The 16,473-nt window shown below is 38.1% G+C and overlaps 2 protein-coding genes across 2 annotated transcripts; both read right to left on the reverse strand.

Annotated features, from left to right (window-relative positions):
• Window positions 1-1,743: 1,743 nt before the first annotated feature.
• LOC6588724 (inactive rhomboid protein 1) lies at window positions 1,744-7,409 on the reverse strand. The gene is made up of 6 exons (XM_002014330.2): window positions 4,476-7,409; window positions 3,594-3,935; window positions 3,278-3,532; window positions 2,816-3,073; window positions 2,475-2,759; window positions 1,744-2,062 (listed from the first exon to the last, which is right to left on the reverse strand). Exons 1-6 carry the CDS (start codon window positions 7,392-7,394, stop codon window positions 1,790-1,792), a joined length of 4,332 nt encoding a protein of 1,443 aa, XP_002014366.1. The 5' UTR covers window positions 7,395-7,409; the 3' UTR covers window positions 1,744-1,789.
• Window positions 7,410-10,750: 3,341 nt separating this feature from the next.
• On the reverse strand, window positions 10,751-16,106 carry LOC6588723 (ribonucleoside-diphosphate reductase large subunit). The gene is made up of 4 exons (XM_002014329.2): window positions 16,055-16,106; window positions 15,914-16,002; window positions 13,986-14,163; window positions 10,751-13,001 (listed from the first exon to the last, which is right to left on the reverse strand). Exons 1-4 carry the CDS (start codon window positions 16,104-16,106, stop codon window positions 10,855-10,857), a joined length of 2,466 nt encoding a protein of 821 aa, XP_002014365.1. The 3' UTR covers window positions 10,751-10,854.
• Window positions 16,107-16,473: the final 367 nt, after the last annotated feature.

Below are 16,473 nucleotides of genomic sequence, written 5' to 3' on the forward strand. Positions count from 1 at the left end.
TCCTTGCAAAGAATTGGGAAAACATACTTTCTAGGGTGGGGCCTTACCAATGATATTTCCAAAATCAGGAACGTATGGAACGGCCAGATCGGCCCACAAATAATTGAGAAAACAGGATATTTATGTTAGTCCATGGTCCTTGATAAGGACTCCGTCAAATCAGGGACATTTTTCCGATCACAGGAAGTCATTGCACGCCTAGATCGGCCGTCAACTAGCCGAGAAACTAAATATGTATGGTTGTGATTGTTCGAGTCCTTAGCGAAGGCTCAAGGACATTTTTCTGATCACGCATGGCCAGATCGGGCTACAAAATAAGAGATTAAATAAGATATATATGTCTGGAGAAAATATTCTCGATCCTTGGTCCTCGATAAGGACTCCATCAGATCTGGGATTTTATTCTGAACACTGGAAGCCGTCGCCCCTTCCGATCGGTTCACAAATAAGGGAGAAAACAAGATATATATGTCTGGAAAAAGTATCCTTGATCCTTCGTCCTTACAAAGGACTTTATAAAATCAGGAACATTTTTTCGATCATAGGAAGCCGTCGCACGCCCAGATCGGCCCATAAATAACGGAGAAAATTAGTATTATTTATCCTTCATGTCCTTGGTCCTTGAGAAGGACTTTATAAAATCAGGGACATTTTTCCGAGCACAGGAAGCCGTCGCACGCGCAAATCGGTCCACAAATAACGGAGAAAACAAAACGGACTATGAAAATGTAGTTCAAGAAATCACCAATAGGGGCGCCACCGTACAAAAAAAAACTACCGTCAAATGGTCAAAATCTGGATGGGACACCAGGCCAACAGAAATCAGGAGAAGGTCGCTGAATTTTTTTAAAAATTGTTGCCCCCAAAAGTATGCACCAATTTTTTTGCACTCGCTGCAGTTGCTTGCTGCTGATTTCTGTTGGCCTGGTGTCCCATCCAGTTTTTGGCCATTTGACGTGAGTTTTATTTTCTTGTACGGTGGCGCCCCTGTCGAGGATTTCGTGAACTACATTTTCAAAAACAACAAATTACAAGCCAATTTTGTTTTCTTCCATATTTGTGGGCCGATCGGGACGTGCGACGGCTTCCTGTGTTCGGAAAAATGTCCCTGATTTTATGAAGTCCTTTGCAAGGACCAAGGATAAAGGATATTTTCTCCAGTCATATATATCTTGTTTAAACCCTTATTTTCTAGCCCGATCTGGGCATGCAATGGCCCGCCTTGATTAGAAAAATGTCCTTGCTCCTTCGGTAAGGACTCTAACAACCCCAACCATATATATTTCGTTTTCTCGGCTATTTGTGGGCCGATCTAGGTGTGCAATGGCTTCCTGTGACCAGAAAAATGTCCCTGATTTGGTGAAGTCCTTATCAAGGACCCAGGACTAACATATGTATCCTGTATTCTGCATTATTTGAGAGCTGAACTGGCCATTCCATACGTTCCTGATTTTGGAAATATCATTGATACTTTGGCAAGGACTCAAACAACCCCAGCAAGTATGTTTTCCCCAATTCTTCCCAAGTATGTTTTTTCAAGGAAAGGCGAAGAAGAGGGCCACGGCAGTGGACGGACCCAAAGATCGCCCAGGCCAAAGGGCACAGCTCAGTTGCCAATGACGAAAAAAATACAAATGGTGATTATCATTAAATTTTTGAAATTTATTAGGACTATATTTATTTTTTCATATTTTATTTGAAAGATATAATATATTATCAATACATGTATAATGTGTTACATACTATATATACTTATATTTTATTTAATTGATTCGATTATTTAAAATAATTACGGTCTTTTTTCTTTTGTGTTGTTTATATAACCTAAATATTTCTGGTTCATTTTGGTATTCACTGTTGTTAATTCAGTCATAAGATTTGAATGGTTATTTTGAATTGTTAATCTAACAGGTAGGGTAAACATTTTTTTTACGTTTGATATATGTTCGATACTTTTTTTTATATTACTATAATTTGTAAAGTTATTCAACGAACGACTCAACTCAGCTTTCTGCCACTGTTGAACACTTGCTTTCCGTGGAGTTGATGGATATATTATGTGCTGCAACAAAAAAAATAAGTTCACTAAATTAATGTCCATAAAGTCAATCAGAGAGAGCCACTTTTTCCTTAACCCGACGTTTATGTAAAACCGTTTAAAATGTAATATGTAATGTATTATCTCCACCCCATCTCCGACGACGCGTCTGCGGCAACTTTGACATTGCTGCGCTCTACCTTCACCACCGATGCTAGCAATGCTACCGTTGCAGACTTCCCGTTGACGCCAGCCTTCCTCTACCGTCGTCTTTTCCTCTACCGCGATCAATCGTAGGTTTCTAGCACTTATATTTAAGTCAGTCGTTTTCTGATATTAATTTAATGCACTTTGCAAACTAAACTGAGTTAAAATAACTTTTTTGTCCTTTCAATACAGATACAATTAACTTATACATATTTGGTATTGTACTTACCGAAACAAGAGCTCTTTCTGTGAATGCGACACTATTTCTGATAATATCATCAGAATGATGGTGATAATAAAATTGGGGATTTTGGGCCTCCGTGTATCTAGTGGTGCTGCTTATGACGTCAACGCCATGATGGTCAGAGTTGGTGACATTATCGTATCCGTTGCTATTACTAAAAATATCCACAATGCTTATTGTATGAAATTCACTGGGATGAATGTAAAAGGTAGCAATCAAACCACTGTATACTACTACATGGAACAATAGACATGTCCAAATAAGTTTTATCTGAAAATAAAAACATTGAGCATCTTTTATAAACCAAAATCCTTTATAATTATAACCTTTTTTTTTCGTCCGTATTTCGAAAATGTTGTAAATGGCACTAGGGTCATAGTTAAAAGGCCACCACAAGCCACTCCAGCCAAAAGTCCAACAAAATTCAGCTGATAGGGTAGGGTTCCGATTCCGACCAGAACACTGCATAAGAGTAACAATTTAAATAAAGCAATATGCGGCTTGTGAAGACATTTCCAATGCATCCATATCAAAAGTGCAATAAGCGAAGACACCACACCACAGAGCGATGCTGATGGTCCAACCTGTTAAACAAATTAATTAAAAGATTTTTTAATAAAACATCTGAATCACTACAAAGTCTATCTTGTAGGATAACGTGCCGATTGTTTTTAGGTATTCAGATATGAGCTTCTCTCGTTACTCCATTGACTCCATTGAAAAGAGGATGGAGGTTTCGACTTGGAGAATTTATTTCACATTGCAACTTTTTAGATATTTTCAATTACCTCTGGGCGATGTGGTACAATTATAGCGCTTGTAAGATTTCCTGCAAAGCCGGAAACTATGTAGACAACAGCAGTTCGTAGCGTTCCAATTAATTTTTCCAAATCAGCAAGAAACAAATGCTGGAAAATGAGTGTAATTGCCAAGTGTAAGATACCGGCATGCATGCACAGTGATGTTAGCAGTCTATAGAGCTGATCTGGAGTTTCCACAGATATAAATGGTAACATGCCACAAACATTGTTGAGGCATGATATCTGAAAGTGAATGGGACAGGTACTGGAGTAACGACAACAATTTCAAGCCATTAACACTCACCTGTGAGCAGAGAGAGGCTTCCTCATGAAAATATCCATTTATAAAATCACAATACTCCCGCGTCGTTATTCGGCATTCTCCGTATAACCCGGTGCAACAAGGATGACCAATTACTTCGCAGACCATATGCTCAGAAGTATGGTCTTTATAACGATAGCGCTGCGTGAATGAATTCGTTTTACGACAAATGGGCCACTTTGTGATGTCGTCGGGCCACTCATATGGTGCTATTGACGCTGGTGCATCGCAAAATTTTGGATCTAAGCCGCAAACTGATCCAGAAATTCGACCTCCAGGTCCTGATTCGCCGGGCGACCATTTTTTCCATGTTGATATGGATTTCTAATCAATGGGATGAAAAAAGAATTGAATAAGATTCAGAATCTCATAAAATTGATCTTCATGTTATACCTCACGAAAATATGTCAATGGAAAATAAGAATAGTTTAAAACCACTCGAACTGTTGTGAGAGGGGTGATTGTGGTAGAGCGGGAAAGAAGACATATGTTTTGTACATTCTTAGCCTGGGCTATTATTAATATGAAGCCAAATTGCCACTCCCATTTACAAATTTGTAATTGAGTTTAAAAGTTGAGTTCTACTGTTGGCGATGAAGCATCATCTCATTGCATATCAACGTCCAATGAACAATATTGAAACACTATCTAATAGATTGCAAAATCAGATAGGATAATTTTCGCACTGCCACATCCGTTGTCTCTATCTGTATTGAAAGACATAAAAGGGCAGCATAATACGTCGTTGGTGGGGAAAAGTGATAGAACGTGCGGTATGGAAACAGCTTGGGTTTGTTGAAACCCAACCTCAGCACTGTTTTTGTTTTGATAAGTATTTGTTGGCTTTTTGAAATATTTACTTACTGTAGGATAGAGGCCTCTTATACTACAATCCGCTTGAGAACTTTGAACGCATCCGGAGTCATCATTCCGGATACAGCAGGCTGTTTCCCTTTCGTGACGTCTTGTCTTAATAACCACGTCCATGATCTTACTGTCACGTCGCATGCAGGCAGCAAACTTTGCACCAATGTGAACTAAGTCAATATTCCTAGGCCCAATCCACAGATTTCGTTGTTCTACATGTTGAACCGTCTGCAGACTTAGACTGGTGACCAGTACCTGTCCTGTTTTTTGTTCAGAGCCAATTCCAATTGGAGCAATACCATAACATATTATCGATAGAACTAAAACTAAAAACTGTACGGTATTAATCCAATAGGTAAATATAGGTCGATGATCCGTTCGATCGTCTAAATCATTGACTGAGAAATATTTGATGCGCCGTAAAGGGGTTCGCCTTGAGTTTTCCAAGACTCCGTCCAACAGCTGAGCTGTAATACGTGTACCACGTTGGCATGCAGATGTTGTAGATTGTGATGTTCGCATTGATGGTTGTATTTGGCTAGGGATTGAGTTGCACAATTGTATATGACCCGCATTTACTTGATGTAAATTTTGATCAGCATTTAAATTAATATCACCATTTGTGCATGCATTGCTGATCAGAGCGGATGTGCGCCATCCGTTTTGGTGTCTTTCAGTCATGTACACACTTACTCCAACTCCCATATTGGTACCATTGGTTCCCAGTGTGGAGACACGTGGCTTAATGGCTTGTCTGCTAATATCAGATATGTCATCATTTGCAGATGCAGTAGACACTTCGCAAGGACTATCAAAAAAGAGTTCATCAACAATTATCGTTTCTAAAGCATCCGTCATGCTATTGCTTATTTCTATATCAATCGGTTGATCGTTGTGAGTCGGATCAAAACTGGAGCTGCTTTGCACATGTAACGGTGCAAAACTACGTGACCATTGCCACTGATGCTTTACTCTGTGGCTGCACTTAGTCTGCCTTTTATAAATAAAATGGAGCAAATAATTAACCATTGTTATAAACATGTGACCAACTGACGCCTTACGCTCTACAAATTCACCGTCACAAAAATCTCTGTTAGTGTAGAATTTGGGTCGCCTATTATCTGAAGAATATGTCATATTCATAGCAATTGCATCTTGAACTGGTAGAATGTCGGGGCGATCCTGTGCGTAATTACTGCTTGCGTTAGAACAGTTCTGCTTCATTTCCGGACTATTTTGCTTTCCAACTTCAACATTAACACCGTGTCTAATCGACTGTTGGACACGATATTCTAGTGCGCTATCGAACAATCCAAATCGACGAATAGCTAGTCGACGATGTCGACCATGCCACAGAGCACAATCTTCGGCCTCAGTACTCGGCTCAACTCCAAAAAATTGGGAAGTTGTACGTTTTAAATAGATTACTATTCGCTTTTTGCAAGAGTAATGATGAATTTGTGGCTGCGGTAGTATTTGCAACGACTGGTGTTGATGTGTCTGTGTGTGGTGAGTATGCTGTAAGCGTGGATTGCTTATAAGATGGCTAAACGCAGCTGCAGTACCTGGTCCGTACAACTGATGATGACTCGACCCCTGCTTCAGTGCAATATTTCTACTATCATGGAGTTTCGTTTGAACGGACACGATACTTGATTCGGTATTTGTATTTGCAAGTTGCTCACTCAAACTCGATATTACTGGCGCAGTCATAGGAACAGACAAAGATATCGGCACAGGACTAATAGGTCCAGTCGTTTGTGTTGTCTGATGTACCCCAGTGGTTCGTCGTGCTGTATTGCAATGCATGCACGTGCCGGCGGGGCTGTCCGCTTCTAATTGGGCTATGGTGGTACCGGGTGCTATAACAATTAAAGAATCACTTTCCTCGGATCTTCGGCTGGTTATATGTGAGTTGTCGCTACTGTGAGCTATCGTTTGCTCTGCAGTAGCTGTCATAATTGGCGAGCAATGGTTGCCTGCTGAAAAAGCCATGGAAATACTTGTTGATGGTGCGGGCAATGGCGAGGTACAAGATGTTGAACAGGATACACTCGCGACATATGTTTGTGATGGTTTGGTCAAACTTCCATGCATAGATTCCACATTGCCATTATGGCAGCATTTTGAACGATAATTATAGGGCATATTGCCGTACTGAGGCTGCACTGATGATGCCGGGGGGGTCATATTCGCTGACGAGGCCTGTAATGTTAGGCCTGCATACATATCAATAGCAGGCGGTGGAGTTGGCACATATCGCTTTACTGGTGTATGTACCGCCGATCCTAGATAAGCATTATAATTTTCACATTGACCCATCGGTAGCGCTACATTGGATGGTAGCAGTAATCGAGTTGAGGAAACAGATGGAACTGTTGATGGAACATTTACTGCTTCTAATAATTTTGGTTGTTGAGCTGGCTTAGCCTCTTTATACCGCTCCAGACGATATCTTGAGTTTGGGGATATGCCACGTTGATGGTAGCTTGTTGTTCCGATACCATGCTTCGGAACTAAGGCATGGTTGTCTGACTTTGATATTGTTACGTTACATGTATGAGTTTTTAACTGGTTAACGCATGCCTCAAAACCATCATTATTAGGTGCGGGCGATGGAGGGGCTACGGTATTGGCATCGTCAATCTTTTCCAGCGGCGACAGCTTCAGCTTTCCAGCGTTGGGCTGGAAAGCATCACTAGACTGCGCATTTAAGCGAGAAGATTGCAAACTGCAGTACATCACATCACATTCATTTGATTCAAAGGTCAACGAAAATTGATTCTGGGAATTAACAGATTTTCTTTGACTGATGCTGATATTACCGTTTGCACGCATTATGAAATGAACATTGTCTGGACACTTTTTTCCAGTTCTACAATTATTGCTTGACAGTTTTTCTCCACTTGATGTCATAATAACAGTGATGGTTTCTCATCTGAAAAGGAAATATATAAGATTTTAGTTTCATTATTAATTAAACTTTTAAATATATATTATGAATAAACTCTCGATTTAAATTAAATATGTTGTAATGTAGTTTTCTTCTCTCAGAAAAATATTGTAAAGATAGTAGGACCTGCAAGGATTGACAGCCAAACAACAGAATAAAGGCCATCGAGAATATCCACAAACTCATTTATGTAATTTTAAATGCTTTGTTGGATACAATTTCAATCTCACCCACCGTCATCGGTTGTTTGACTATTCTTCCAGCTACTTAAGTTGGAAACCATTGCCACACGCTTGGGTAAACTCAAGAAGCGACATTCGCGTTCACTTGCCATCCGAAATGGCCCATTCAAATAAATCATATCGAAACTTGAACTATATGTGTTTTATTATTACTTTGAAGTTTGTCTGATGGCGGTAAATATGAGCATGCCAAAGGTCGCTGGGTCCGCTAGTATTTTATATTTTATTGTGTTTACAAAAATGTAGATTTTGTGTCAAACAGTGGTATTTCCTTCCTTTTATTCGGGTACGAATGAACCCGTCCCTAGCTAGTTTCCTCAGACCTAACAGACCTCTAACACAAGCTTGACACATCTTTCCACAGCTTAAGTTTGGCAAGGAAACTTATCAAGTTGTAAGAAAGTAATACATGATAATATTCAGTTCTCCATTTTGCTGTTTCTAATCGACCATTTTGTTATAAGCAGAGCATTATAATTTGCCCTGACGCATGAACTTCAAGTTGTGGAAGATGAAAATCGTCAAACCAGGTTGGTGCGTATACTTTCATGACGAAAGTAACTAGTTCTTGTAAGGATTATGCTGACGAATCCTATTCCTATCCAATGGCGAAGTGTGAATTCATTCGCATGCAACAAGCACACGAACCACTTTCCACTTGAAATACGGCTCCAGTGTTCACAGCAGTTTCATCACATCCAGTTGCCACAAGAGGAAAACGATATTCATATGATTTTACTTAAAACTCGACAAAATTATTTTAGTATGTGGCTGCTTTACCCGAATCAATTGAAAGATGACCGAAGTATACTGAGCCCGAATCAGATATTAAAGAGAGATAGCCATCATAGGTTTATCTATTCAAAAACTTTGCATATCTGTTGGAACTTTTTCGATTCCACTATTATTTATGTTTATGTTTGTTACCCTTTTGTTCGTACCATAAGTATCCCTTGTTCATTAGCGAGAAGCAGAATTCGTAACCGAGCATTCCTGCACACTAAACAAAAAAACACTTCTTATGGGGTATGACATTTCAAACTATCTTCATGCCTAATCCCAACATGAAGTGGCAGAAGTCTGATTTGTTGTATACATTTTTGATTTTTATGAAGTCATCGATTAACAATACAGGAGTTAAATAGAATTTGTTTTGCCAGTTTCACTCCACGATATATATTTTTTATATACATACATACATATGTATTTGAATACATAACATTAACAAACAAAAAATAACATGATAGCCAGAATTACTATCAATGTTGAAATTTATTAATTATGTATATATGTATGTATATAATGGATACATCATTTTAGATATATCTATTAAGAATACAATTAACACACAGTTACATACATATTTACATACCTCATATATGTTTAACACAAATAGATGTGCTGGTATTCACATAGAAATTTTTGGTTTCCTTTTCCTCAACAATTTTTGATCGATTTTTCGCCATATTTCAGAGCTATAAACAAGAGTGTAGCTACACTAATAATAACTTGGCGAAATTTTTGTTCTTGTATGTATTATCCATGTATATATCTTCTCATATATACGAAATTATTTAGAAGATTTTTTGCACATTTATTGTTCACAATCCTTGGTCACTTAATCGCTTTCAAATTCAATGTTATACACATGTTTGCATACATTTCAAATACATGTTGAATGCGCATGTCCAATATCCTGATGACAAAAAATACTGAATAAAATGGATTTTGAAAATTTAAAATATATATTCCTAAATTGAATAGAAAATGAAAACAAAACAAAAAAAAAATAAAGAAATACGAGCAAAGAAACATGTGCGCTGATAAATTACAAAATGATTCATCGAAAAATGCCCTGATGGGGCTCACAGCTTAAATGAATCAGAGCACTTTTCACGCTTAAGTTTAATATCTCCTTAACGATCTAACCTATCACTAAAAATCAAATTAATACGTATAGTCGTATATTTAAGCTTAAACAAAACCAACCTCAATAAATATTTTTGTAAAAAAGTTTTAACAAGTAGCAACATAAATTTATTTCTTCTTTTTATCGTTTTTATTTTATAACCTCAGCAGCGCTGAGTCCCCTCGTCCTTCCTGTTGATCGTGGGAGTAAAAGAACTGCTGCGGGAAGCAAGCGAATTGCGAATCTCGTCAGAGATATAATGGCACCAGACCATATAGATAAGACTATCACATCATTGCAACCCAACCCAGCAAACCAACTTAGCTGCAAGTAGCGTGTACTGATCTACTGGTAGGTACACACCCTACGTAGGGGTTATATCCAATCTAGTCCTTCAACTGAGAAGAGTGGATACAAAGTCACGGACTATGCCGTCGATGGTGATATAATGGTGAATATGTGGTATAAAAAAGAAAAAAGTGCAGCCTTCTCTGAATGAAGAAAAGCTTAAATCTTGTGTTGTTAACAGACACAGAAAACCTCCGTAAAGTCCATCGAGCAGTATTTCTCGGAGTCATCGGATCTTCGAAATGCACCCCTAGGCAGACCTGAAGTCCTTTTCGACCCACATATCCCTGCCCTGACTAGTGCATGTATTCCAAGGCTGAGATATGTACCGTTAAAATGTTTCGATAACCTCGACTTTCAGGTATATATTAATGCTGTCATCACACTAGACTCGCTAATCTCTGCTTCTAGAAGGCTACGCCGATGAAATAATTGGCTCCGTCCATAGAAACGAAGACTGAAGACACCGTTACTACTTCAGAGTTATCCAAACCTTGGTTGAGCAGACAATCTATACCAACCTAACAAAAAAGTAAAATTTATATTGCATGAACCAAAAAAAAATCAACAAAACACTAATTAATTTTGAAGTCGCAAGCCTCATTAAAGCGACTTGTTTAACCAGCTAAAAGAAGATGTATTTTAGACCACTACATCTGGCCTTATTAATCTGCTTGTAAATAGCACTAGTAGAAGTGTTCTTTATTGAATTTGTTATACAAAAACTTTTCTTTAATATGTATATAAGGTTTGATAAGTAAATTAAATATTAAATGCCATTTGCCGTATGGTTTGACTAATGCCAATTTTTACCTCTGCGTACTTCTGTATATATTCTTTTATTTTATGTTTGTTGATACATGATGGGATTAATTTAACTCATTGACTTATTTGTTTATTACTTATACATATATATACATGCATTTAAGATCCGCATGATAAACAGGCATCCTTATTTTCGAGCGAGCAAACCATTTCAGCCATATGGCGTTCTCGGTCTGATTCAATATGGTGAGAGTTATTGGTGCTTTCATCAAGCAAAGTTGATTTGTTAAAAGACCCATTTAGATCATTTAACGCTGATGCAGCTTGTTTCTTGTCGACAGTAAATTGTATTGCGTTGGCGGCAGGTTTTGTGCGTAAATAATACATTCCGGTTTTTAGTCCAGCTTTCCAGGAGAAAAAATGTATGGATGTCAATTTTCCGTAGTTGGGCTCTGCTACGTGAACATTAAATGACTGACTTTGATCAATAAATGCACCTCTATCAGCAGCCATTTTAATTGTGGATTTTACTGAAATTTCCCATACAGTTTTATAAAGATCGCGAACCTTTTGGGGAATAGTTTCAATATCTTGAATGGAGCCCCTGCTGGAAATTATTTTATTTTTCATCTCATCATCCCATAAGTCCAATTCTGTTAAATCCCTCAATAAATGATGATTGACCACTTGAAATTCACCAGATAATACTCGTCTCGTATAAATATTTGTGGTATATGGTTCGAATGATTCGTTATTACCCATAATTTGTGCAGTAGATGCTGTAGGCATCGGCGCTACTAACAACGAATTCCTAATTCCGTGCTTTTTAATGTCTTCCTTCAGGCTTTGCCAATCCCATAGGTTCGTTGGAGTTTTATCCCACATATCATATTGTAGAATTCCCTTGCTCACAGGACTTCCTTCATAGGTTTCATATACTCCAAATTCTTCAGCAAGTTCACAACTAGCTTCCAGAGCCCCAAAATAAATTGTTTCAAATATTTGTTGGTTTAAAAGACCGGCTTCTTCGCTTTCATAGGGAAAACGCATTAAAATTAAAGCGTCAGCTAAACCTTGAACACCTATACCGATTGGACGATGCCTTAAATTGGACTTCTTGGCTTCTGGCAAGGGGTAATAGTTGATGTCTATAATTTTGTTAAGATTTTTGGCAACAGTTTTGGTTACTTCTTTTAATTTTTTGAAATCATACGTTTTTTCTGGTGTTACGAACATGTTCAGTGCTATGGAAGCTAAATTGCAGACAGCGACCTCATCAGGTGCTGAGTACTCGACAATTTCTGTACATAAATTACTGCATTTAATGGTGCCAACATTTTGTTGATTGCTCTTTCTATTACAGGAATCCTTAAAAAGCATGTATGGGTTACCAGTCTCCACTTGCGATTCTATAATAGCAAACCATAAAGCCTGGGCTTCCACTGTTCGATTCGCACGTCCTTCTTGCTCATATTTGACATAGAGCTCTTCAAATTTTTCGCCCCAAACATCTTGAAGGCCAGGACATTTATGTGGACACATCAACGACCAGCTTTCATTTGCCTCAACACGTTTCATGAAAAGATCAGGAATCCATAGAGCGTAAAAAAGATCACGTGCTCTGTTTTCTTCTTTTCCAGTGTTTCTTTTGAGGTCTAAAAACTCAAAAACATCTGAATGCCAGGGCTCTAAATAAATAGCAAAGGCACCAGGTCTTTTTCCACCTCCCTGATCAACATATCGTGCCACATTATTAAAAACTCTTAGCATTGGAACTAATCCATTCGACGTACCGTTCGTTCCACATATGGATGTGCCTTTAGCACGAATGCAATGAACATTAAGTCCAATTCCACCTGCTGACTTGGAAATCAGTGCACATTGTTCAACTGATTTAAAAATACCTTCAATTGAATCCGAATTCATTGTCAAAAGAAAACATGAGGACAATTGAGGTCGATTTGTTGCAGCAGCAAAAAGCGTTGGCGAGGCATGCGTAAAATATCGTTCAGACAGTAGGTTGTAAGTTTCCACTGCCGCATCAATATCGTCTCCATGAATACCAAGAGCGACGCGCATCAGCATGTGTTGTGGACGTTCTGCAATTTTCCCATTTATCTTAAGTAGATAGGAACGCTCGAGCGTCTTAAATCCAAAATAGTTATAACCAAAATCTCGGTCATAAATAATAGCGGAGTTTAAGCGATCAGCATTATTTTTAACAATATTATAATGAAATTCCGATACCATTGGTGACGCAGTGTTTGTTTCGCGATTGATATTTTTGAAGAGATCCTCGAAGACATCTGAAAAATGTATTGCAACATATTGTTAATACCGAGAAATGAATTAACAGAACAGTCTTGAAGACCGAAATGTGCTCTCCACGGTTTGTATAATAATTTTTATTAAAGATCTTAGGGTCAAGTAACTGTAAAGTTATCGACCCGTTTGACTACCTATATACGAGTATACATAACTACATATATTTCCCGCAAAAAATTCACCGAAGCCAACAGTAGACTATTAAAAGTCTATTAAAACACATTTCCACATACTTTTGTGCGTGTGCTATTTTCTAAGTTGATTGATACTCAGCTATTTTAATCAAATGGTTTATAATTCCATGAACTTTGATCTGAAGCCCTGTTAAACTACACTTTTTGGGTATTCTTTTGTGTTGTTGTAGTCATGTTTTCCTTTACTATTTTCTCCTAGAGTACAGATGATTCTTGGTAAAAATTCTTCCTCATAGACTCTTTACCAGAACTTGTTTGCAGAAATCGAGCACCAATTATAAGGCTAATGGAGAGCTACTATTATTCGTGAAAGATTGTATTACTTTCACTAATTTCCGTTCTCACCGAAACAAGATCAAATATTTAAAATTGTTTCAACACCCACCACACCTTTATATCGAAAAAATGTTTGGCGCCCACAAGTTGGAAGGTAAAGGAATTCTGAAAACGCAGAATCATAAAGAATAACCAAATCTATTAGATTGTGGAAATACTGTTAATCAAATCTCTTTCATATCCAGAATGAAGAAAGAATTCCCTGCGGCTGACTGCCCTGCCTCGCCCTCACCCAACTGGTACTTCGTTGGGTTAAAATTAAAAAAAATAAAGGAAAATAGAAACGGAAAGATGCAAGAAAAGGCGTGGTGTGGAAACAGGCGGAAAACAAAGCATAGATCAAACGACTGCAAAGATACACTCCGAGTACCGGATAGGATAGTTTTGTAGATCAAATGCCACTCGTCCAGGACTAGATATTGTCTGTGTACATACCAGAAAAAACTTTTTTTGTTTCCTTATGCAGATTGGAAACTGCAATCCGAGCAGCTAAAATGGCGTAGTCGGCATGATTGCAAGTCAAGCCAGCTGAAATTTCTGCAGCCAAATTGTCTAGTTCTTGCGTAGTGACTCCACAGTACAATCCGTTGATTACTTGAAGGGTAATGGACACCTAAAAATTAACAGGTTTATTTGCTTGAATATTATACACCAGGTCATGGCAAAGAGGAAATAAAACGGCATAAATTTCCCAAATATTGATTAATATTAATATTGATTCAAATTGTATACAGGATTCTGCCAAAATAAAAAAAAAAATAAAATTACAAAATCTTTAATGTAGCAAAAATGAATTTCTCATACTTTAGACTTGAAAAAAAAAAATAGAAGCAGCAGACTTAAAGCTAGCTAAAAACGATTCAAAAGCCGGTGGATTAACATTTATATTTGGTTGTGACAAAACTTTGGTTACGGATTAGTTATGCTCATCGAATGGAATCGTCCACCCAGTCAAGGTATGTCAACAGAGGCACTCCGCAAGGTGGTGTCCTGTCTCCTCTTCTGCGGAACAAGATTCTATGCGACCAGGAAGGGGAGGCTTCAAAGTGGTGGCATACGCGGACGAAGTTGCCGTTTTCTTCTCTGGTAAATACCCTCAAAAACTCTGGGATTGAATCCCTCGGAAACGGAACTCGTGTCAAGTATAGTCAAATGGATATATGTAGCAGTAGTAAGTAGGCCCTATGAAAAAGGACGATCACCCAACAACTGCGCAAAGTTCAGCGAACCGCCGACCTATGCATCAGTGGAGCCCTTCGCACCGCTCCAAATGATGCGCTAAATGCCATCTTATGCCTTCAGAGCCTTGGACCTTGCAAGAAGAAGCGTTCAGCACACAGGTCACTCATCCATACTAAACTACAGCAATATCGTCTCAACAAAAACGGACTACCAAGTTACAAAGGAGTAATAACAAAGACTTAAATACTCCAAATTATACATGAAACTCCGTTACTGAAGCTTACCTTTAAGGTGCCTAAAGCTTGGAGTTTGGAGATACATAAATACAGTTTTTTGGGCGATTAGTGGCATAATGTCATTTTGAGTGATGAAGAAAAGTTAGTTTAGATGGTCCTGACAGTTGCAAAAAATATTCGATAAATATGCGCCAGGATCGGCGATGATCTAAACAAACTCCAGAACCCAGGACATTTCAAGTGCGATGCAATATGATCGCACTTGAGTGTAGCGGGCACAGCGTCAATGTTGCGTCAGTATATCCGTGCGATGCTGATCAAGAAATATAACACTCGCGCATACATATGTACATATGTAGCACACTCTGTCCAATGACGCCGTTGCCATACACATATATATACGCACTAATATATTATATATGTACATTTATATACGGCTCTGACGCTGGCTTCGCTGCCAAAGCAGCGCCCAGCCTTTAGAGCTAAGTTAGCCCCTAAGAACATTGAACAATCAGTAATAAAATGGAACTGAACTAATTCGGTCACAAGAACTCAAAACGTATAATTATTATACTGAAAGGCAATAAATTACAAAGTGCAACATTAAACCAGGCCGAACAATACCTGTATTAAAATAGCTAGACTTTAGCCCGGACGTAAATCCTATTGAGAAGCGAATAACTCGCACTGCCGTAAAATTTTTCAGCAAGTAAAACTACACACATATAATTCTTTGGGTCACATGTGCACATATGTACACATATGTTTTTGAAAACATAAAATTTGACCAAGACGTGGTACGTATAGGGAATACCTATCAAGGTCTCTACCCTGGATCTAATACTTAATGATTAACTGTAATCTATTTCCTAAGACGCATGCTGTGACTGTAAATGTGCACGCTTAATTGCGAAAAGAATCAGAAAGATATTAAATACAACTTACAGGGTCAACAAAATCCATATTCAAATTATAACATAGCTTCTGAATTCGTGAGGTAATTTTATCAAAATGTACTTCTTCCTGTCTTCCATCTAAAAACAAAAGTTAATATAACAGTTTTATGCATTTTGTTTGTTCGCATACCTCGTTTGACAACAAACAATTTGGACGTTTTAAAAGTTTTATTTTTCAACATTTTTCCCGGTTATTTCACAATTGTTTGTTACAGCAAAGTATCGAAAAAAGGCGCCAAACAATTAGAGTTACCGTATGATTGTTTTACTATTTTTACTGATACTATCGAGTAACATGAAAATTATGATGATAGTCAAAATAGCGTCGAGGAGCCAGTGTTCATTCGGAACATCGGAAAACTGATAACATAATAGTAGACTATATAATGCCGAGAAGTTGCATGAGGGACTTAAAAGCTATTCTATGGCGGGGTTTTTTAATTCTCTTTTGAGGTATCCATCGTCTCTGAAAGCAGCCCGTTACCTAGCTACTCGGTCGGATACTTGTCTTTGGTGAGAAACAACATTAACCAAAGAACAAATTTGAGC

The sequence above is a fragment of the Drosophila persimilis genome, unplaced genomic scaffold (assembly GCF_003286085.1).
Source record: "Drosophila persimilis strain 14011-0111.01,24,50 unplaced genomic scaffold, DperRS2 tig00000191-arrow-pilon, whole genome shotgun sequence".
NCBI lineage: Eukaryota > Metazoa > Arthropoda > Insecta > Diptera > Drosophilidae > Drosophila > Drosophila persimilis.